Consider the following 26,232-nt stretch of genomic DNA (forward strand, 5'->3'; position numbering starts at 1 on the left):
AGACTTAATGAATTTTGTTTGGGAAACTTTCACCTTACACGGCAGGCACCTGTATTTAATTTTCCAAATGCATCTTTTCAAATGTACCTACAACATTTTCAAGATACGCATAGTGATTATTTTTACCATTGAATTTTCGTTGGTAGTATAACCATCGGTAGATTGCTTTTGCTTTTCAATATGCCCTTATTTTTATACCAAATGTATAAATAATAATTTTCAAGTAATCGAAATCTTGGCTTATTCCAAAATAATATTTTGTGATTATCATCACACGAGAGTTATCACTTGTACGTTTGAAATATTTAAAGTTACACTCAACCATTATGCATCACTTTATTTTACGAAGCCATAATAAATAGTTGAAACATTTTTAATACTGTTCAAAACAACTCGATATAATAATGCATTTTCTATTTATATTTATATACCAATACCTAAAACATTTTCACTCTTTTGAAGAGTTCAAAGTACACAACCTATAATATTTTATGACGTAGCCAGTAGGTAGGTATACTTAATTCTTACGTATTGTATAAATTTAATAAACATATAATAATCATCATAAAAGTTTAATGTTAAAATGCATTATACCTTAAGTTTTAAAGTTTTTTATCAGCATATTCAATTTGAATCCTATAATATTTTTATAATATACTTTGTTTGTATTGAAAAATGTTGAAAAAGTTCAAATTAAAATTGTACGTGTTAAAATATTTAAAAGTGTGTTTTATTATTTCATGAAAACATTTTAATTAAACTTTTATCATACAGTATAATAATAATAGTTAATTTACCAGGAATTACGACATAATCAGAGTCTACTTGATATTTTTCGTTTGCTTATTTTGTACATTATTTATTATAAACATGCATATGTTGGTATGTGACGAGGCTAGTATTTTCAAATTTAAAAATAAGATGGCCGGGGGTTCTGTTTTACTCCATGTTACATTAGCATGGACAGACAAATGCTGAAACCCATTATGTATTGACACGTGCATTACTTATGTACACATTATTAATAAAATATCTTAAATAATACACATTTTCATTAATTTTCTTTACAGAAAAGGTGGAAAACACATAAAGTTATTTCTGTTTTTATATTACATCATCTGTTATTGTATTTTATATTTTTTTCAAATAATAATATCATCCACATCATCAGATGGTGAACAGTAAAAAATAGCATCCTTATTTAAGCGTTTAAATAATCAAAATAAAACAAAAGTACATTATACTATAAATATTCAATTAAATCTATAATATATAATATATATATATAACAGTATGTATATATCGTGTAAGAACCTTGGAGCGATTGCATAGCCAAAAATGTTCTAAAATCCGTTCAAAATCTACAGTGTCAACGAAATAATATTGTGTTTGTTTATTTTCTATGTCATGTAAAAGACACAACTCCATTTATACAAGAAAAAAAAATGTTGTATCCAAACATAAATACTCGTTTATATGAAACTAAACCGCATGTAGTGTTCATGATAATAATATGTAGTACATATATATATGCATATTATTTGCGTGTAAGTTTGATGTTATAACAATAACTTGAAACTAAAGAATTTGAATATAAAAAAGGGGTGCGTAATATATTTGTCGAAAAACAAGCTGTTGTAAATGCAAGTATAACGACATTGACATATTACAATATGCTACATATTAAATAGGTATATATTAGAACACATTTTGTACTTTAAATTTAATAAGTGGTTAAGTGGACGTACACGATACTACTGAGTAAAACATTAAATATATAATAATATTATGATTTATATAAAGATGATGATATGAAAATGTTAACCCTTTGTACGCTTTTGACGCAGATATCCATGAATTTATAAAAATAAATAATGATAGTGAATAAATAAAGTAAATAGGTTTATAATAGTATTTATAAACCTTAGTAGAGTAGAGCACTCTTTTATTTTTAGGACATCTCATGTATTCAGTGTAAAATGCATATGTATAATATACGATACACATACAATGTTGAGATAAATATAGGTACTCAATATAATAAATATTAAAAATGGAAATTCTAGAAATATAACCTCTAGAACACTATATAGTATACATCTAATTTATATAGAAAAAAATAATTGGATACATTCAACTTTTAATGAATGTACTTTTATAATCAAAGATAACGTGTTTACCAATAAAATATAGGTATCAACAAAAGTTTCTTCTAAGGATACAAAAATGTATTGTTTGATAAACAATTATATAATTACTCAAATTAGTTTATTAATTAACAATATTATAAAACAATATGGATATTAAACTCACATAAATCGCTGAATTGAATTAAATATACAATGTACTACTAAAACATAAACAAAATCTATATATTTGGCTTTTGGGGTGATAAATATTAATATAATACTACCATTAATTTTGATCATCATAAAAATATGAGGATATTACTCGAAATTGTTTTGTGCCACAAAACTATTAGAATAGCATCGTCAAACATTGACTTTATAACGAAATATTTTATGAACACTAAATCAATTTAATGACATCTTGTTTTAAATTCATCGAAACAAAATAAATCGATTGTCATGTAAAATAAACATGTAACATGCCTATTAGTGTGAACAAGTTTTTGTTACATGTCAAAATACTTTTAAAAATAATGTCAATCATAAAAATCACAAAAAGGTTTTTTAGTATTATTTATGTTATGTATTTTATTTATTTTTCATGGTTGATCATCATTATTATATTAACAACAAAAGTTTTTATGTAAAGTTAGTTGTTAATTTTTTGATAACTAAGAAAATCCAATAATTACCAGCTTATTACAATAATATTTTGTAAAAACCTAATACTCCAAAAACACAATGACCCTTATCCATGTTTGATGGTGCATATTATTGAAGGGTTGTCACGATTAACCAATAGATTGTTACATTTCAATATTGTTACCAAATCCAATAAATGAAATGCACTGCGCGCTTGATGAAAAAAGTCCATTCAGAACGGATAGGTTAGGGTTAAAATTAAAGTTTTCACATTCTTCTCTAATATTTAAGGTTATAAAATATTTGTCGTTTTAATCATTGACAGCCATATATTTAACTAAACATTAAAATATATAATCAATATCTAACAGATTATAATACTCCCGATAAGCTCCTAGTCTTAATTGTAATATTTCCGGACATGTCAGCTAAGTAAATTCCCAGGAATCTCTTAATAAATCTAGACGATCTTTATACATGTATAGGTAATATCTTATAATGGTAATTACTAATTATAGTACCTGATTAATGTGTAATCATACTCTAACCTAAATGAGAATGTAAACGTTAAAATGCTTTAGATAAGTGTAGAATTAAATAGCATTATGTTATAAAATTAGAACATTTATTATAAACACTATAAAAAGTTAACTTTATAACTTATAAGGGTTTGTTATTGATATCAGGAAACTTAAAAATACGATATACGAGTAGAATGAAAATAGCTTCATTGTACATTTCATACTATTTCTTAATAATATAATAATAATATTTATCAATGGTGATTTTTATTTTTATTATGGAACTGAAACATATTACCTACATAGCTCTTTTAACAAAAAATTAGGTAGCAGTGAAGGGCTTTTCAAATCTCCACAGTAAAGTTCGATATTATTTGAAAATTTTTGTAAAATTATAAGAATTTACATACGATAATACAATGAAATTTAGTGATTTGGATGTCGCATAGAAAATAATATTTATAGAAACTAGATATAATATAAGTATACTATATCCATTATTCAATAACTTCTTTTAAATGATATTTTTGTAAAATGTTTGGTATTTTAGATTCTTGAATTTTGTACTTCAAATATCTAAAAAAAAATTTATTTACTGACCTTATTTTAGTATGAAAAAATATTAATAACTGATTTTTTTTTTTCAAAAACTGAAACAGAATACTAGCAATATATATTAAAACAGCTTAAGTAAAATATTGAATACTGAACATTATATTACATAGGTTATAACTTTTTTCCACAAAATAAAATAGAGGTACCTAGTTATAGTTATGTAATTTAAAAATATTATATGAAATATTAATTTAAATTTAAATAGGTATATAGTTTATGACATAATTGCATAAAGGTTAACTAGCTCTGTGCGAAATTTTAAAGAATAATTCATAATTTATTTATTAGGTTTTTAATTTTTTAAATTCTAAGCGGAGTGATAATGTAATGATTTTACAATGATGTCTATGATTATTTTTCAGTATCATCAACTTTTGAAGTAATATAAATGCTTATTTATAAATGCTGTTTTCTGTTAAAAAATTAAATCTTGATTTAAAATTCTCAGTATTTTACAGAACAACTGAGAAAAAGAAAATTCAGAAAAAACTGTTATTTTTATGAAATTTTGACCAAATGGATTTGGTTTATTAATAGCATAAAGTTGAAATTATAAAATATTTCTCATAAATTATTCTTACCTACTGAAATAAAAGAAAGAACATATCAACTGCCACTAAGTCACATTCATTCTGTATGAAAGTTTAAATTTAAATTTACAAAAATAAGGATTTCTTATCCAACAGTTTTTATTATTTTGTTGTAGGTACCTAACTCAAAAAATATCTACCGTAGGACCTTTACCATTACACTATTTTCTAATGCAGTATTCACAATTTTTAGCTACTTATATGACTGGTGAACTAAAGTACACTGATTTTTACATCTCTACTTTGAACTAATAATGAGGTATACTCGAAAGTCAAAATCTACGATACAAAAAAGCTGCATCCCAGGTTTTATAAACATAAAACTAAAATCGATGCGATTGGTTGACCATACATTTTCTTTCAATTATCATTTATCTTAATAAAATCTTAACGTTCTAAACAATCGAAAAAACTCGAGAACTATAAAAAAAATTCACTTATGTGAAATTTTAAAATAATGAAAATTTAAAAATTCAGAGTTCATGGGAGCATAAATAAGAATAAAATGATTCAAAATTAATTGATTTGTCTTTTTCGTGTTTACAATGTTTTGAAAAAAATAAGTGTTCGTCATAAATTTTGCTTTAGTAAACATTCATTAAATCAAATAAATTGAAGTCAGATCATATTGTTAATTTTGTAAACACAAATTTTGACATTGATTGATTTTGTAGTTGATATAAAATAAATATTTGTTACAGTTTTTGACTATAAATAATGGGTCCCAACACACCTAGAATCAACTTTCAGTTCGTCTTGTTGGGAACCGGTCAAAGACAACTAACAGGTAAGCTTTTATTAATACATAATATATTGTTTAGAAGTTTATTAAAATGATTTAGAAATACATAATGCTCATGCAAAATAATAATATTATTTTATTTATTTATTATTTATTTAATGTATAATAGTATAAAAAAACAACTAACTCTGGACAAGAAAAAAAAAATAGATATTTTAATATTTCAGTTATCTGAACTAGGTACTGCAGTTTCCTATGTGTAATGCATATGTTATCTGCTTATCTAGATATAATTAATTTATTATTCAATAGTCTTTCAAAATATAAATACCTAAACAACGAATATAGTTAGACAGTTATAATTATAAGTAAAACAAACATTTTATTTTACCTTCTTCTTAATAATTGTTAATCTCGACCTACTGTTGAACTATAGTACTGTACATCAAAATCTAAATTTTTTCATTCTTCCAAACACTATATTATCACAAATGTGATCAAAACTGTCAACTATGCACAAATAAGTTGCAAATTCAGAATTCTTAATATTATGACGGGCTTGGGCCTTGAAAGCTTAAAAGAACAATTTTTTTTTTATTAAACACTAGCATTTACAACACACCAATATGTATTAATATTATAGTACATATAATAATTATTATGAAATTTCTATGAAGTAAATCAAATAAGCTTTTACTAACTTCGGTATCGTATAAATAATAATAATAAATAAAAAATGAACAATGCAACTGATTAATATTTCAAAAAAATATATAATACAATTTACCGATCGTAAGTGATAAATTAAAATACAATTACTCAGAATAATTGAATTAATAAATCGGTATGGATTGAAAATAAATATCAACAGTAAAATGATTGAATTACAATGTCAATACTCAATATAACAATCATTGAATTATCATTGTATTACAGAATATTATATTATAAATAATATTGATATCTATATTTAATTGAATTTGTTGTGTGCTAGATAAACAAAAACATTTAACAATTTTATAGAAATATAAATAAAAATGAAAAAAAGCTTATACACTATTTTGTAACTAACATTACGTTTACATTATTAGGATGAGGGCTGTACTGATTCTTTCCGTTATTATTGCTGCTGCTGTGGCATGCCCAGTAAAAAACAATGATTGCTCTATCAGTTTGCCTAAAATATGTCCTTCTGAATGGAAAATTAAGACATTTGAATCCCAATGCGTAAGTAATAAAACAATATATATCAAAATTCTGAGAGGAAATAATAATAATAATATATGTAGTGTAAACACACAATTACATGTAAAAACACAAAATTAGTATTCAATATAACTAGTAATAATAGTTTATGTTCTCCATTTCTTTAATAAAATTATAACAGCTCTATGATATAATATGTGTCGACATAATGTTTTTCAAAAACATGAATACATAGCACATAAGTTTAATTGAATATATAATAAACAAGATTATGGAGGAACATAAATTATTGAAATTGAAATTCATTCAGCTCATTATGTTTTCTTCGTAAAAAAAATGTATTGCATCTTAATATGTACAGGCAACATTAGCATTCCAAGGAACATGGAACGTACAAATGACAACACCAATATACATAGATGACCAAAACCCATTAAAAACCGGGCTGTTTTGTATGAAAAACATTATTATTGAACACTAATTAAAATACACAATTTTAATTTCAACTTTTATAATAGGCAACAGTTATCCCTGTACTCACAATCAATTGATATTCAAGGATACCACACCATGTGATGATACAGATTATAACATTGAATACGAAATGATTGATTCATCATACAATCTCTAGTGAGTATTATGAATATTGTACATCAAAACACCGACTATTGACGCTTTAACAAATTTGTTTGTAATTTTGTAATTCATAAGTACAGTAGGTAATGGCATACACTAATTACGTTGTTAAACAATTACACGGACTATATTCTCAATATGTTAATCAATCTGATGAACTGAAATGAATCAAAAAATGAAAAAATCACATTTTACAACTAGTTAATATAAAATCAACACATTCGTTTAACAATGTAAACTAATCTGAAAATCATTAGAAGAGTTTAACATTCTTATTTTAAAATACATTTTTATCGAAACAAAATACTTTTAAATCGTATATGTTGTGATTTCAAAAAAGATTCAATGTATATTACATATTTTATGAACACTGTTATTCATTGTTATATATTATAATACGTTGTTTATCTTTAGCACACAGAATACAGAAATCCAAAAGGCGTTATTATGCCCAGCATATGGCAAATCTAGCCCATATGCAATCTTTAACGTCGGCTGTGAAAGATATTGTAAGTAAATCACAGTTAATTCATATTTATATCATAATGATTTAAAAAATATTTTTATGAATTCAAATAATATTTGTTGTTCTTATGATAAAAACAATAATCCAATTGCGCATTAAATGATAACTACATTACATTTTTAGATAAAAACCCAATTGTTGAACAACATCCATTCTTTGACGATAAATTATTCAGACACAAGATCGGCAAGGATAACTGTAAGTTCATATAATAAAAGCAATAATAATAACTTCTAAAATCACACGTTTCTATTTGTATAACAGGTGAAAGAGAATACACAGTCGCTGTCATCGGTGCTGATGACTGCTGGAAAGAATATATGGTATTAGCTGTTATGAACCAGTATAAAAACTTCTTTGGTGGTAAGAATCATAGTAAAAGTAATTCAACTACTTTAAAATAAAATACAAATTATAAAAATATATTTCAGGAAATAAGTATATCATCTGGGTAGTAACAAGAGAAGTTAACCCTGATTGGAGTACTTATAAGAAAGCTTATGATGACATTAAGGCAAGTGGTCTGTCCCCTAACTATTTGGTAAGTGTTGATCATTCGATAGTACCAACTTCAGTACCTTCACTGGGGGTACCTTCACTGACGGCACCTTCATTGACGGCACCTTCACTGACGGCACCTTCACTAACGGCACCTTCACTGACGGTACCTTCATTGTCACCAATTACAACTGGTGATATCAATGACGTGGTGGGACAAACTTCCGTATCTTCAACGTCATCATCAACGAAATCAATCGTTAGTGACGGCAGTAGTTTTTCTTCAACTTCAACATCTAGTTCAACAACAACAACAACTACGGAATCGACTGTGATAATTGAGAAGAGCACAGAGTTCACTAGCCTGTATCAAGTCGCGCCATGTGATTTGTACAACACATACAAGGGCATCCAAATCTTAAAGGGCCTGGATAATATAACAGTAATAATACAAGCCTAAATATTATCAGCTATTCTAAATTTGAAATAGTATTATTTATTTGATTTGTTCGTATTGCAATCTAATTTATTAGTTTAAAGTGATTTATTTCTCAATGAAATATCAATATTTGCATTATTGTTTTCAGATTAGAAAAGCTTTGTCTGGAAGATATTTCATGCAAAATGCTGTGCCATGTTCGTTCTACGATTACCTTGATGCAAAACCCGGTTTTTTAAGTAAGAACCTTATATTGTGTTTTTGACTGTTCATAATTTATGCATTTGATCCAAAAACAAATTAATATTTAATCGTATCATTGTTTTTTAGATACGGCGTTCCCTTCTTGTTCAATGGAAATAAATTTTGATGATGTATCAATGGAAAAATGGAATTTCAATACTCGTTATATGGTGTTGGAGCGTGGTTACAATATGATGTAAGCTTTAATGCTATGATTTTTATTCTACAATTTAATGATATATTGTTTTTATATTATTTTAGAACTTCTAAAGTGCAACAGACGAGAAGCTATATTTCATCATTTTATGATGAAGACAATCCATTTGGTTTCTCCGTTTTTGCACTCTATACTGAAGGATATTGTAAGACCTGAAGTTCTTTGTCGTGTGAACTTAATGATTGTAATTTATTTTTGTGATTTAATTACTTTTAGATGATAAACCTGTTGTGGAAAAAAATTGCCTATCAATTGATGGAATGATTTGCGAACAGCCATCAGATATATGTAATTATTGTTGATTTTAACTATGAATTGCAATTTTTAATGGAATTTATGTTGTACCTATATATCAATTAATAAATTATATTTTTAATTTTAGACAATACCCAAATCGTAGCAAGTATTATAGGGTACAAAGAAGATGATTACTTAATATTCTGCGTTGCAAACCAGTACGATAACCCGTTGATAAGTTAGTAGTTAAACAATCCACAATCATTTTTATAAAAATTATTAAAATATTTTACGGATCTCCTTGTTTTATACCTACGCATTACTTTAAATTTTCAGCAAATAAGGAAGTACCTCTGGTCTATTCTTACACCAGAGATAGAATTCCAAGTCTAACTACTATGAATAGTATCACCCAAGAAATCTTGCGTTGTGGAATTAACCCAAATTACATGATCAAAATTGATCATTCGAAAACAATTGATGATTTATATACATTTGATGAATCGTATTTTAAATCAACAATTACCAGTACTTCTATGACTAAAAGTATGGTTTCTACACGTGGAATCAGCATTGGAAATGATTCCCCTATAACTGAACTACCTTCAATATGTCCAAAGGACTGGGACGTTAAAACTTTTGACAGTCAATACGTAAGTATATAAGTTTAAGTTTTTGAGGGTGGTCTCTGGTATCAAATTGGATCTAGTTGGTAGGTATTAATGAGAAGTGGAAATTGAAAATCCTAAGTACAATTATTATACAAAATAATTGGCTCTTAGTTGAAGTACTGACTAGACGTGTTACATACTACTCCGTTTTTTTAAATAATGTTGTTATCATTATTGATGAACTAATTTCTTTCTCTGATACTAATGGGCATAAAGGGTTAAGCCTCTGCTAAAAATGTCGGCCACCAGACCCCTCTCTCTGTAATCAGGCCATTTAATTTTAGGTAGATCTATGATAACATTTTTCTATATCACTTTTTTTCAAATGTTCATTAAGTTGTTTAATATGTATAGGCTACTATTGCATTCCAAGGAACATGGAATCTACAAATGGCTACACCAACATACATAAATGGAAATAATCCATTAAAAACCGGACTCTTCTGTGTGTAAAATATTACTATTGAAAATTTATTACAAATATTTCAATGATTGTATTTATTTTTATATAACAGGCAACAGTTATCCTTGCACCAATAATCAACTGATATTCAAGGATACCACACCATGTGATGATACCGATTATAACACTGAATACGAAATGATTGATTCATCATACAATATCTAGTGAGTATTAAATATATTAAAGTTGAAAGTCAAAACAATTTTAGAAGCCTGATTGTTGTCACTGTCACTTTAACAAAGTAAAATCAAAAATTAACATACCAAAAATAGTAACAAGTATTATATTTTCAATGTGTTAAATCATCAAGTAAATTAAACTGGATTGAAAAATTAAAAAATATGTAATTGAAAAACTAGTTAGATCTGCAGTGACGTAGTCAGGAAAATTTCGGGTGTTCACCCCCCCCCCCCCCAAATTGACATAATAAATGTTTTGTTTATTTCCGAAAACTGTTAAAAACTTTGTTTAATTTATACTTAACCCCTCCACCATTTCACAATAGTGTCTATGCTACTGAGTTAGACAATTTTTTTTATATACAACCTACAATGTTTTGAATATTATTACGTAGAAGTATTACCAAATGCCTATAAGAACTTGTATACTTTACCAAACAAAACAAAATACAATAAAACCTTTAATATTGTGGTTTAAAAGTGATTAAATGTATTTAACATATTTTAAGAACTTAAAGTTATACATATTTGTATATTATAATAAGTTATTTGTCATTATTAGTACCCAGTGTACAGAAACCCAAAAAGCATTATTATGCCCAGCATATGGCTGTTCTAGCCCATATGCAATCTTTAACGTCGGTTCTGAAAAATATTGTAAGTAAATCACAGTTTATACATATTTTATCACAAAAATAATTTTAAAAATATTTTTTTTTAAATTTAAATAATATTATTTGTTTTTTTCATAAAAACAATAATTTAATTACACGAAAAATGATTTAGTAAATTATATTTCCAGATGATACCGCAATTACTGAAAAATATCCATTTATTGACAAGAAGTTATTCAGGCATAAGATCGGCAAGGGTACCTGTAAGTTAATATAGTATAAATAATAATAATAACTTCTCAAATCACACATTTCTGTTTTTATAACAGGTCAGAGAGAATACACAATCGCTGTCATCGGTGCTGATGACTGCTGGGAAGAGTATATGACGATAGTTGTTATCAACCAGTATGAAAACTTCTTTAGCGGTAAGAATCATAGTAAAAGTAATTCAACTATTTTAAAACAACATAAAAATTATAAAAATATATTTTAGGAAATAAGTATATCATCTGGGTAGTAACAAGAGATGAAAACCCTGATTGGAGTACTTATAAGAAAGTATACGAAGATATTGAGAGAAGTGGTCTGTCCCCTTACTATTTGGTAAGTGTTGATCATTCGATAGTACCAACTTCAGTACCTTCACTGGGGGTACCTTCACTGACGGTACCTTCATTGTCACCAATTACAACTGGTGATATCAATGACGTGGTGGAACATACTTCCGTATCTTCAACGTCATCATCAACGAAATCAATCGTTAGTGACTGCAGTAGTTCTTCTTCAACTTCAAAATCTAGTTCAACAACAACAACTATGAAATCGACTGTGATAATTGAGAAGAGCACAGAGTTCACTAGCTTGTATCAATACGCACCATGTGATTTATACCAGGGTATCCAAATCTTAAATGGCCTGGATAATATATCAGTAATTATAAATGTTTAATTTAATTTTCAACTATTCTATATTTGAACTAGTATCTGTTTGATTTTTTCGTGTTGCAATGAACGATTCAACTTATAAGTTTAAAGTGATTGACTTACAAATTAAATATCAACATTTGCATTTATTATTTATAGATTAGAAAGGCTTTCTCTGGAGTTTATTTCATGCAAGAAGCTACACCTTGTTCATATTACGGCAGCAAGTATTCGAGGGTCGGTTTCATGAGTAAGTTCCTATAACGCTATCTTATATTATGTTCTTGACTGTTTATAAATTATGATGTAGCCATTTGCTCCAAAAACAAATTAATATTTGATCGTGTTATTGTTTTTAGATACGGCGTTCCCTGCATGTTCATTACAACTGTGTTTTGATACTGTATCAATGGAAAAATGGAATCCCAAAATTCCTCACATGGTGATGGATCGTGGTTACAATATGATGTAAGCTTTAATGTTAGGTCATTATTTTAAAATATAATGACTAATGACACATTGTTTACATAATTTTAGAACTTCCGAATTACAAGAGACGAGAAGTTATATCTCATCATGTTATCCTGAAGACCATCCACTTAGTACATCCGTTTTTGCATTCTATACTGAAGGATATTGTACGACCTAAAATTCTCAAATATGTGAACTTAATGATTGCAATTAATATTTGTGATTTGATTACTTATAGATGATAAACCTCTTGTGGAAAAAGATTGTCTACCAGTTGATGGAATGATTTGTAAACCGCCATCAGATATATGTAATTATTGTTAATTTTAACTATGAATTTACATTTTTTACGGTATTCATGTTGTAACCATATGTCAATTAATAAATTATAAACTTAATTCTAGACAATACCCAAATCATAGCAAGTATTATCGGGTACAAAGAAGACGATTACTTAATATTCTGCGTTGCAAACGATTTCAACAACCCGTTCTTTAGTTAGTACTCACATAGTTTGACAATATGTTCTGTTATTATCTGTGGACAATTCTGTATTACAGTATTTTTGTTTGTTTACACAGGTACAGAAAAAGTATACCAAGTCTATGCTTATACGAGGGACAGAATTCCAAGCCTGGATACTATGAAATCTATTACTCAATCATTATTGTACAGTGGTTACAATCCAAATCACATGATCAAAATAGATCAATCTAAAACTATAGATGGAGATTACGTATTTGATACCTCATATTTCGAATCGCACACTTCATGTTGGAGCAGTAGTAGCAGTAGTAGTAGCCATTCAAGTAGTTCATCTACTCATTCATCTTCGAGTTCGTCTATTAGCATTACGTGTGATTAATTCATTTAAAACAATATTATATAAAATGTCATTACAGTCAATTTAATAAATAAATACAAATATCATGCATTATTATTTTGTGTTTTATTTTTATTTACTACCCTTAAAAGATATAGACAATTGTATTTTTTGTAAGGACAGCCTACATCACTGCGAGATGTTGTAACTCCGCTCGTAATGCTACTGTTATACACAGTTCTTCTCTAGTAGTTTAAGGCCTATGATAATAATATCCTTCCGGCTCATATGGCACTACATAATATTATAAATGTGGAAAAGTAAACTTATGTCATCGCTTACACTGTATATTGTTATCAGATGATTGGTGATGAAAATATGTTATATTATTTACATTTTAGGTGTATCATACCCATACCAAATTGTACCTACTTTGGATATTTAAGTATCTTGTCTCATTTAACATCGATATATCTTCTTTTATAAAAACGTTAAATATTAATCTATACATAAATATATTATATTTAACAGTAACAGAATATTGTATAATATAACAGCTGTATTAATGACCGACATTTAAATTAATGTTCTAATATTATTTACTGATCATTAAAGTATTGGGGATTCATTATAAATACCTAATAATAATAATAATAATAATAAAGTAGAAATGGAGTAAGTGCAACTTACAGACAATATATTGAAATGTATTACTTTTTAAATTTGTCACTTATAAACAGGAAGTTTGAATAGGGTTATATTAAGGGTGACGGTGCCAGTTTTTCCAATTTTCCGAAATTCTATATAATTTGAAAATGATTTATTTTATTTTAATCGCTACCTTAATTAAAATAATTTTTTACTAATCTAGTGTACGATAACTATTTAAGGGTCATTGATACAGTGTATTATATCAACGAAAATGACTTCACAGGAAAAACTCTCACGGCGTATTGGTATGTAGAATTTTGAAAACATTTTTTCACCTATCCAAAATATGCGAACTTTTTTCAGGTTAGATCAAACTCCGAATTTTAATTTTACCTTAAATAAGTAATGTTCGGGAAATACATTAGAAAAGGGATAAAATTGGAAATATTGTGCAATACTTAAATGCATATTTTAGCTACAATAACTATAATGTTGAAAATCCGGCTTTGATCGGACCTGCAAAATGTTTTTTTTTTGTAAATAAAAAACAAAATGAGGGAAATCTGACTATTCTGCAGGTCGTTTCCTGTAAGACAAGTTTTACTAAAAACTAGCTCCGTAGCCTTTAATTAATCATTAATTAATGTTTATATGTTTAATACATTTCCACAATACTCTTATAAATTAGATTACTAAATCATCTTAGTGTACCTATTTAAAATCATTAATATTCTTGTTCCAATACGAGAACATTGGCTCCCTAAACTGTAAAAGTATTATTATTTAACCAGGGGCTCTCATATTATAAGCGTTTAGTTTTACGAAGTCAACATAACCTAGCCTAAATATAATTATGTATTGAATTTAGTCTTATCATCTTAGTCTACTGCAGTAATCGATTATCATTGATTCCTATACAGTACTTTTTATTTTAAAGCTGAGTAAAGGTTACACATTACCGAAAGAATCTATTACAAAATGTATGTACGAATAAAACTAATTTAAGACTTAGTAAGTGAAGGATTAAAGTTGTTCGGTTTGAACTTTGGAGTACCTCAAGGCATTATTCTAGGGCCTATATTATTTTAAATGTATACTAATGATTAAGCATTTATAACATTTTTTCATATTTATAGCTAAAGAATGAAAATTAATAACAATTTACTCATAAGTTGTAATATTGTAAATAAAAAAAGGAGGGAACAACTCTGCTGCGCAGTATACTGTATACTTGTAACCCATAGGTTACAATTGGGTCACTTAAATGACTTATGGACGATATTAAATTTGAATTCATGGATACAATGGTATAAACTATTGATGAGAATATTTTATTGTAATTTTCTATTTGTAGCTATAAAAAATAAAAATTGAAAAAATTATACAATTTTAGGTGCAAAATAGTTTTGCACATTTTCGAGAGTTTGATACAGTTTGTCAAAGTACAATGTTAAATACACATAAAATCTTTGCTTATGGATCTTTAAAATTTTTCAATTGCTATTATAACAACTTATGAGGAACCTTGTGTTAAATTTTCAAGCATTTTAGTCCAACAAAAAAAATGTTATTAACATTTACGTAGAAAAAAAGCTAAAACAATCAAAAATTGAAAATGTCTACAACGTGACAGACCATATTCACTCAGAATCATTTACCGCATATTCGTATAAGTACTTACAATGATTTTATATTATTAATTTATATGATACCTATTGGATATTTGTACCTATAGTATCCTATACTCATATTCTCAAATATTATAATTGACAATTGTATATAATATTATGTAGCATAAAACTGAAAACTGTCATACTCAGGGCTTTCTTATAATAATATCTTATTAATTATTACTAATAATATTATTGATATTAACGAGAAATGCTAATTTCTCTGTTTTTCACAAATTTCAAAAGATTATAAGCAGTTCGTGTATACAAAAGTCTGTACTATTTAAAAAATAATACTTACATATTATTTAGACTTACCTATAATATTAATATATTATTCAAACATACAATATACACGGAGATTCTTTTAACACCATAATATCGCAAAAAAAATGTCGGTTATTCAAAATATTATTTTTGTGTGCTAAAAGTTAGTTAAAACATAATTTAAATTATTTATAAAAAACAAAATACCATTTTACTATTTTTATCGGTCTCATCTTGTTAGTTGCTTACTTTTTGAACATATGTGTTTCCTAACTCTTCAAACGAATAAATTTAAAATGATAATAATATATTGTTTAGCAAAATAATATTATTAACTTCGCAGTAGTTTCACCACAGTTTAAGATCGACCGTCTAAAACCATAAGTATCATTATGTTTTAATATAATAATATATATTAATATCTAAGTACCTACGTCATTATAATAATTATAATAATATGAGTGTATGACCAATAATAATGCAATCTTTGTTACTTAGAGCGGCCTCTACCGGACGAATAAACAACGTTTGGTTAAGAACTGTACTAATAGAGTAATTCATGGTGTTGTGAAATTCTGTTATTTTTTTTTATAACGATTAAAAATTATAAGCATTTATCAAATCATTTTACATTTTAATTAGTATTTAACAAGACTTGTATCTGCTACCTTCATGCCTGCACAACTGTATTACAACTAAATAGAAAAATATTATGTTGATATTAATAGGTACTAACCAGGACTTGAAACTGATATTCGATACCGATTTTGAATACCGATTGAAAAAGTTAAAAATCGAAACCAAAAACGAAATAGGAAAAAATATTTACCGACATCCGAAATCGATATCCAAATCGGAAAAATGAATAGCAATGTCCGAAACTGAAATCGAAATTGAAAAAATTGTTTTTGGTTTCAAGCGTTGGTACTAACACTTCGCTCGTCCGTAGGTCAGAGTCAAAGCTAACCATTTGGTTAATTCACCTCACCGAATACATTTTTCGCCTAATTATGACAAAAACCATTTTGAATTGAAATTAATATAATTTATACATATTATGATAATTATTGAACACACGGTGATAATTATAAGTACTGATTTCATGGTAGTCGAAAAAATGTTATATTATTTTGGAAAACTACTTAAAGTAGTTTCAGGAAGCTCCGTTTTTGTGCTGCATGGTATTTGATTGTTTCTAAAAAAAGGGACCATTCTTTAATCCAGAGAAACTTACTTTTCTGTATTAAAAATGTTGAAATTACTATTATAGAGGACGCTTTCCTAAACCCTTGACCGAATTTAAATTGAATGTAATAATTCACCATAAAAATCTTCGAATAAATAATTATGGATACCAACAAAGTGAAATTAATTGTTTAATGATTGCAATTAAGGTTAGGTATATTAAAAAAATGTTAGAAATTACAAATCCATGAAGGAAACACCAACAACATGTGGCTTATGTGTAATCAGAGTTATAAACACGTCTCATCGCTCCACTTATCTCGACGTAGAAAAGAGCTGGTGTATTATTATCATTATTATTAGGCTAGGATTTATATGCAATAAAAAGGTAAAATATGCCTTTTATTTGTAACTACATGCGAAATAAATATAATTAAGATTCTATCAAACATTAAAATATAGATTTACATAAAAATTGGTAGGAAATAATACAATAAAGTAAATATTTTACATCAGCTTTGACAGAACATTTTTCAAAAAATTGTCATATCTAGCAACTTAATTTTGAACCTAAAGCATTCTTCGAAATCATTATATAAATGTTACTCTAAATGTCGCGCATGACGCACAACATATAATACTATGTCTCTACACTGCAAACAAAGGTTGTATTATAGTAATTAGGCAGTAAATATGAACAATCATAGTCTACTATATGCAAACCTAAATTTTAAGTTTTACTCGATATAATCGACCATATCAGGTTATAAATAGGTAGTAAAATTATGATAAACAAATAATAATAACTGATCTTCGTTAGATTATTACAATTTTATATTAGTTTTCCAAATAAATATTAAAAACTCTTGATATGAATTAGGTATAAGTACGTGTGTATTTTATTGAGATATGCAAAAAATATGTTCTATCCGCTTAAAATATCCAAGTATATATATAATATATAATTTAAATACAATGAGCTGAATCGTGGACATAACTAAAAAATGACTAAAAATGTATTTGGACTAAAAGAAAATTTGACTAAAAATATGCTAATGCATTGAAATTCTAGCTGCTAATATAATAAATTTGGAAGCAACTTCGAATGTTGAATCGTTGCATTCGGATATTAATTTTGAGTGCAGCTCGGTAAAAACTACGGTTGGCGAGAGGTATTCCACTGTTTTCGATATTCGGTGTAATTTCTTTTAAAAAGTTCTCATTAAAAAAAAAATTACCTTGGATAAGATTAATAACTTTTAGTAAGCTATATACCACATGAAAACGGTCGAACAAAGAAAGTAAAGAAATACAGCTTTCGCTTCACTCAAAATCTAAGTTCTGTATATGCAGTGGCAGATACGAAGCAGGGTGTAGGGTTATGCCACCCTTGGGTCGTGTTTTTTTACGTAATTCGTAATACATATTCTTTAACTGTTTATGTGCAATATTATTACAAGCTGTACATGTTTTCCGGCAGTAGAATTTCACATACTAAAAATCCCTCATAAATATAATACATTACTTCTGATACCTACGATATTTGAATACTTTTGGAAAGTTCCCCACTTTTGAAAAACCTCTGGATTCGTCATTGTCTATATGACATTTGGAATCCTAGTTATAGAGGTTTCATAAAAAGACGTTTATATATATAGATAGTTGAATGCAGATTTATTAAAAAGAAAAGACAGATATTATACATAGGTATATCATATAATAATGTGTCTCAATTATAAGTATTTTTGTTTTATGCATTTTCCAAGCTATAGGTAAAGGCCATACAATTATACAAATACCTAATACTCATCGTTTCAATATTATTGTTAAAATAGGTAGGTACTATAAGTCTATTAGATGTATAGGAACCTACCTTTATTATATAATATGTTTAATGCGTAGATACGCTGTACTTAGATACCTACTTATGTTATGAAATTAAAAAACTTTTTATAAAATATCATGTTTAAAAGTTTAAAATCATAGAAAAATTGTCCATAAGTAGGTTCTCCCGGATTTTGAAATACCAAAATAATATTAGATTGTTGGATACCATCATATATGATATAAATAAAATATAAATATACAGTTTGAGTTTCATATGTACGAGTAATAATTACTTGCTACTAGCGATGACTGGCTTATATATTTTGGTTATTTTCAAAAGGTAAATTGTATACACAGAAACTTCCATAGCTTTTTTTATGATGAAACAATGAGGCTATTGAAAAACATGCCATAATATATTGATCAAAAACCTAAAATTTTGATTTTTTTAATCAAGGTTAGTATTACCATCATCCAACATAAGGGTTGTTTTAACAGGTAGTGGATTTTTGTTGAAATACAGAAAATGGTGTTATATAGGTGAGTTAAACAATAACTTAGTGTGATATGTTAAAATATATTAATGAGGCCTTAGTGATCGTGAGCGTCCATACATTTAAAAGAGGAAACAAAATTTAAAAAATATAATATAGAGCAAATTGAAGTTATATTTTATCAAGTGTCCTACCCTTAACCATAAACTTACTATACAAAGGTGCATGCAGTATCCACAAATACCAACATACATTTTTAACTTATACTACCAGGAATGTCATCAATTAATAAAACATCTGTATATTTTATTAATACACACACATTTGGTTTAATATAATATGGATTCGACTTCAAGCATTTGACACCATACTTCATTAAATACGCTTTTTGGTCAAACACAAAATTGCAATTCAGGAATAAAAATACTTACACTGTGATACAATAATGACTTGTATGAACTAATAGCTACATGCAGACAGCCATACCTACGATCTTTGTGAAAGCATAACGTATTGATTATTGAGGAGAATATGAGTACTAATTTGTATTGAAATACATAGTAAAAAAAGTGCGTATAATCGTATAATATTATGTTATAAACGTATAAATGATTGTTACAATTTTAACTCACAGTTATTTTATTGAAATACAAATATCACGAAAAAATCATGTAATTCCTTAGTGACTGTGTACGAAATCAGTATAGAGAAATGGTGATGGTTATGTTGGTATATGCTAATAAATATAATAGATAGGTACGAAGCAAAAGAAATCAGGAGTAAAATCCTATGTCAAAAAACTGTTTTGTGAACCAACCACTACAATGCCCGGGAGACATGACATTCTTGTCACAATCCATTCTGAGTTAAGCTTATATGTGTATTGAATGTGTTATATTTTACTCATATTGTAGGTCATCTTTCAGTGGTGTGTCATATAAATGAACAAAATGTGCAGTTTACCGAATTGTCGTATGTTATTCGATAAGGGAAGTATTAAAATGAACATTAATACTACTAAGTAACACGCTATAGTTATATTCAGATATAGTGAGGTGTACAAAAAATAGCCCGAGCACTGAAACACTTTATATTAAGTCCCGTATATGTGTATCAAATTGTAAATTTAAACTTTTTGATTGAAACCTAAGTAAATGATTATGTTTCCACAACTAAAATAATTTAAATCATACCTTAAAATTGTATATAAATATTGCTTTATTTAAATTAGTCTAATAGTCATCACAAACAATATACCTAATGCCGAGTGCCATTTCATTTTATAACCGAGTTATTGTTATTTCAACTATACTACCTAACTAATTTGATAAGTGATGACAAACTTTATTTTTTTTGTATAATCCGGTCTATGCTTTCTATTTTTAATAATTAATTTAAAAATATAATTTCCCTGTTGTTAAATCTAAAAATGTTAATAGAACCCTTAAACAATACAATACGAATTATGATTGCGAGTAACTAGGTAATCAATAATTAAACACTTCAAAGTAATATTTGTTTATTACCTAACCTACATTAAATTAACCAAGCTTTTGGTAAAAGCATAATTTAATACCAACTGTAATTATTATTAAGATGTTTTCATAAATTACAACAATTCAATTTTAGATAGACTGTACTGTGTACATATAACGAATATTTAAGAGTAATAGAAATATTTTTGAATAAAGTACTTGCAGTTCGCGTTCATTAGTGTACAAAAAATGCTATTTATTTTGATAATACATTTAATGAAAGTTAAAACTAGAAATAAAAAAAAACTTTAAAGTAATCAGTCTTGATTAAAATTATTTATTATTAGGTACATTTTTTTTTTTAGATTTTTCATTAACATATTGTAATATGTTAATATGTCATTGCTGAAGTATAACGATGACGCATTTAAATTGTTATTGCGGATTGAAAATGCATTTTACTTTATAATTTATATTGAGATGGTTGTGGCGTATATTATTTTTCCATTTGGAATAGAGTCCCTATAAAAAACACTACATAGAAAATCACTCAAATTATAAATGTTTAACTTTTTTAGGTAATCGAATAAAAAATTGAAAACTTACTCTTATACAAAATATATGACTAAGTATATAAATTAAAAACTATTGCGTGAGCAACCATATTTTGTGTCAAAACATAAAACTAAACTTAAACCTCAAACAAAAGATCTGTAGTGTAACGTTTAATAAATGTGGAAGATTAAAATAACAAGAGCTCAACAAAATACAAAATAGTATAATATATGATTTGTATTAGAGCTTTTACTTGTCCATGTCAGCAGTTTGAATAAAAAAATCCTGTCAATGACCTGACCACATCGTTTTAGTGAAGAGTCTAACCTCCCCTCGTCGGAACAAAAGGTCAGAAGCCTAATGACATGGCCTTATTAAGCAGCAATTTGGAATGGCAGTGACTCATATTATATGTCTCCCTTCTCTACCCCTATTATCATGTATCGACGGGAGATTTTACTCCCAGCCCTTTAACCAGTGCTAAAATACGAGTCCATTGTTCGCGAATTCCTCTTATTCGCAAATACTCTCCTCTATTCGTCAAAAACCTGCTGTCAGTGCCAATTGTTAATTGATCCACCAACAAATGCATGGAGCGTATAATATATGTTCAGTGTATATTTGACAGAATTAAAAATAAAATCAGAAGAAGTTAAAAATGTATAAAAAAAAATTCATAACAATTTTACTTAAGTAAAATACCATCGATTTATAAAAAAATTGAAATCAATCAACTAGCAACTAATACATTAAAAAATATATATATTGTTTAAATAGTAAGCGTAAAATTTTGATATATCATCAATCACCTATGGATCAATTTATTTGAATTATAGAGCAAACTTACGTTACTCAAAAAAAATTAATTTTTCAAAGTTATCATCATAATTTTTTAATAAAGGTACCCCAGGTTATAGGTACTACCTATAATATACAAATCACAAGCAAATTAACTGTTATATTCTACTCTATATTAATTATGTGTACATAAAAATATTGTACAAGAAGATTACTAAACCAATTTTACTAAATATATTATATGGTATATTTATGTCATATTGATATTAAAGTCATTTGTTTTACTAATAAGTAATAAAAAATAGGTATATAGTTGCTTTGGTTAATATTTACAGCAAAATTATTTGTTTTTCCTCTTTAAAATATCTTATTTATAAATGAAAAAAAACCAAACAATAGCTACAAGTGTCAACTAAATACTTACTGATGCTAATATAAATAATTACGTGATTTATATAGTCATATTTTTAGACATAAACAGATTCGATATTGATTTCGAACCATGATGTTATTCAAGGCTTTTGATTAGTAAATAGAAGCAAAGTAAACATTGGGAAACCCTTACGTGGATTGCCAGTATAATAAGCAAATTTAAATTAACTATCAATTTCATCTATTCTACATGTAACGTGACAAAAGACTTTGAAACAATAGCGTGCTAGACTGTGAAGTTTGAACGAACCAAATCAAATGTAGAAGTTTTTAGAATGTTTTCTTGGGAATAAAACAAATTAATATTAGAAAAAAAACTATAAATATCTTTGTACTTCATTATATACAGAAACCAATGAACAACAACAGTTAAAACAAGTAGTTTATTATATAAAATATACTAGTACACTTCATAATGAATCGTCAAAAGTGTATCAGCTAAGAGATGGAGCAGGAGTTGATAATAATATGTCCCTCTTTACTTATTTGTAATTGTTTATAGGTTATAGTGATTTTATTTCACCATGTGGCAAAACCTGGTAAGTCTAAGTGTCTTCTCTGCCATGTTATTAGTCATACAATCTATTTGTATAGAAAAACATTATTTTTGTAATTTAAAGGATAAATCCTAACATTCTCTTACCACATAAATATAATTTGACTTCATATAATATTATAATATTGATACGTATATACATATATTTATATATTATATTATATTTATATTATAGAAATACAAAATAATATTGATTAGTTTATAATAAAAAATGCATTATTGATTATTAATTGTCCAATTTTCTTTAACCTGAAATTCTATTATATAAAATAATAGCAATGGCAATGTAGTATTTCCATTAGACTGTAAAAGCAATATGGGTTAATACAAGGTGGATTTATAATGAACCATGATGAGGTACGAGTACAAAGTGTAAATCTTCACTGTATCTCTCATTATCATTCTCCTATGTCAGATTGTGTATGTCATATACATTGTTGATCTCTAAAACACTCCAATGAAGTGTAAAGCAACACCCCACAATGGTTGGTGGTCATAAATTTAACACCAGCGACACCACAATACAAGAGAGAGGTTAAATGTTTTTCACTGCACCCAAGTGAAAATAAACTATACGACAGTCGACAATATTATTTTATCAGATCAAACTCAAAAATGAATACATTATAGGTACTTAAATAATAATGTCATTTTAAATTCATTCATGTGCTGTTACATATTAGAAATTATTAAAAAAATATTTTATAATCCCTACTACATAGGTGATAAATACACAAATACAATGCTTTTACATCATACCTAATACGCACCTATTATATTGCTCAATAAATTATATAAATACTAATTATATGTAGATGATGCAATATTCTATCTCTTTTTTAAAAATTTTCAACAAAAGTTATTTATTATTTAATTATTTTTTTTAATTTTTAATTTCCATTTTAAATAATATATGAAAAAAACATTATTTTATTTTATGCCTAGGTAGTAAATGTATGTAGTTACTAATTTCTATAACTTTCCTATTCGAACAATTCTTGATTTCTGCTTATTAATTTTATTAGGGCACTTGCTATTTAGTGTTAATTCACACACATTTTAACATTACTATTGTTAAAATATTTTGTTAATAGTATTTTAACGTTTTATTTAAGTTTTTGTTTAGATTGTTTTTACTGTTTTAAAGTATAGAGTAAGTTGGATTTATTCGATTTTACCTCTATTGACGTACTATAAATATGTATACAATATATTTTGTCGAATATCATATTATTCATATTGTTATAAAACCGTACGTACCACTCGCCAGTGTGTGGAAGTTTTACGGCACAACCGGCAGTACACTCCAACTACCAGCCATTGCCTTTGCCAGCAACCAAATATTCACATATTTTAAATTATTCATTAATCATTATTATTTATATTATCGGCTTCCAAACAAATTCTTCAACGGACAACAAACTTCAATCTCAAACGTCTTCTCTCTTCCTTTTCTACTATCCAAGACGAAGTGTACCTGAACAACAGATTTTTTCATATTCTGTATATTTCGCATTCTGTTTTCCATCACCTTAGAGTTATAGATCGAACTGTTATATATATCACCAAGAGCTATCAGCTAAACTCTTGCCCGACGTTGTCCACAGGAAGAACGATGATGACCATCGAATACATGATGTATAATTATGTATGTAGTATCATGTTCAAGTGTATGGGCAGTACAAAACATATTTTTAGTTTTTATTATAATCAGTCCGAGGCATCGCATCAAATGCCATTACATTGTTAATATTCTTATACAGTGTGAGTAAGTAAGATAATAAATATAGAAATTAAATACATTATCCTAAAAGTGGATACCAGGAATGTCACAATATTCAGTGACTCACTATCTAACAAAACCAGTATCCGAATTTTTCACAACCCTTGTGACATTGCTGGGAAAATAAATTCAGAACTCCCATATTATGACATTACTCACTACGAAAAACATTTCATACCTACACATGGATTCCTGGGATTCCTGGTCTCCGTTATATAGAGAGCAACGAACGTGCGTGGATAAGGCCACAAAACTCGCTCATTCATCCCTAGATGCTCTTATAACCCCTCTCTTCTCCTATCATGACATAAATAATGTAATTCAAATGGATACACTTTGTCAGTGGAAGAAAGATTGGAACTAACTATCAACCAAGCTCAATGATGTTAAAATAACCAAAAAGCTTATAACCACGTACCAGCCCTGTCAACGCCCCAAGAAAATATGAATGAATCCGAAAAACACATATCAATCACATTTGATTATTATTATCATATAGTCGGCCATCAGGTAACTGTCCAAGGTGATACTATTTATATCATTTCGGTTTCACTGTTTTTTTTACTGTCCGAGTATTACGCCCGTTTGGTATTCTAGGAACTAACTGAATTGTATTTTAATATGGGTACATTAATTTGCAATTATCTTTATGTCAGCCTTAATAATTACCTTAACTTTTATGGTGCTGTTTGATTTTTCTGTATCCAATATTGTGTTGTAAGTTTTATTTGATTATTATTATTTCTATTTATTTCCATGTTTCTAAATTTACTCTAAAATCTACAAATTTCGTTCTTTTCAAATATCGGCTAGTGATTGGGGACCTCGTTCAAAGGTACAGGTACACATAATCTTCAATTTGGAAACTCTAATTACACCTTTTTGGCGAATCATCGAATATGTTATTAACATGTTATTCTATCAACGGTAATAAGTTCGAACAAATTAATACTAACTGTAATATCGTTGCCAAATATTTTGTTGTTAAGCTCGCCAAGCCTTCTGGTAACTATTCTATAGTAAACTATAAAATATATACTTAATGTGATTTAATGTACATATTAAATATAATGTATAGATTGTGTATACTTATGTATATTTTTTATACAAATAAAATAAACGATATTATATTCATATTTGTTAGTCTACCT

At 27.2% G+C, this 26,232-nt stretch overlaps 1 protein-coding gene across 1 annotated transcript; it reads left to right on the top strand.

Moving 5' to 3' along the window:
* The first annotated feature begins 5,203 nt into the window (after positions 1-5,203).
* LOC111028766 lies at positions 5,204-13,505 on the top strand. Its single transcript, XM_022307522.1, has 26 exons — positions 5,204-5,284; positions 6,331-6,466; positions 6,807-6,897; positions 6,964-7,075; positions 7,496-7,590; positions 7,731-7,805; positions 7,872-7,970; positions 8,039-8,547; positions 8,693-8,783; positions 8,875-8,983; positions 9,049-9,149; positions 9,221-9,292; positions 9,387-9,479; positions 9,578-9,894; positions 10,267-10,357; positions 10,428-10,539; positions 11,117-11,211; positions 11,357-11,431; positions 11,498-11,596; positions 11,665-12,101; positions 12,254-12,344; positions 12,454-12,562; positions 12,632-12,732; positions 12,804-12,875; positions 12,970-13,062; positions 13,147-13,505. The coding sequence occupies exons 2-26, from the start codon at positions 6,332-6,334 to the stop codon at positions 13,428-13,430; spliced, it is 3,558 nt and encodes a 1,185-aa protein (XP_022163214.1). The 5' UTR covers positions 5,204-5,284; position 6,331; the 3' UTR covers positions 13,431-13,505.
* Positions 13,506-26,232: the final 12,727 nt, after the last annotated feature.

Source organism: Myzus persicae, unplaced genomic scaffold (assembly GCF_001856785.1).
Source record: "Myzus persicae strain clone G006 unplaced genomic scaffold, MPER_G0061.0, whole genome shotgun sequence".
NCBI lineage: Eukaryota > Metazoa > Arthropoda > Insecta > Hemiptera > Aphididae > Myzus > Myzus persicae.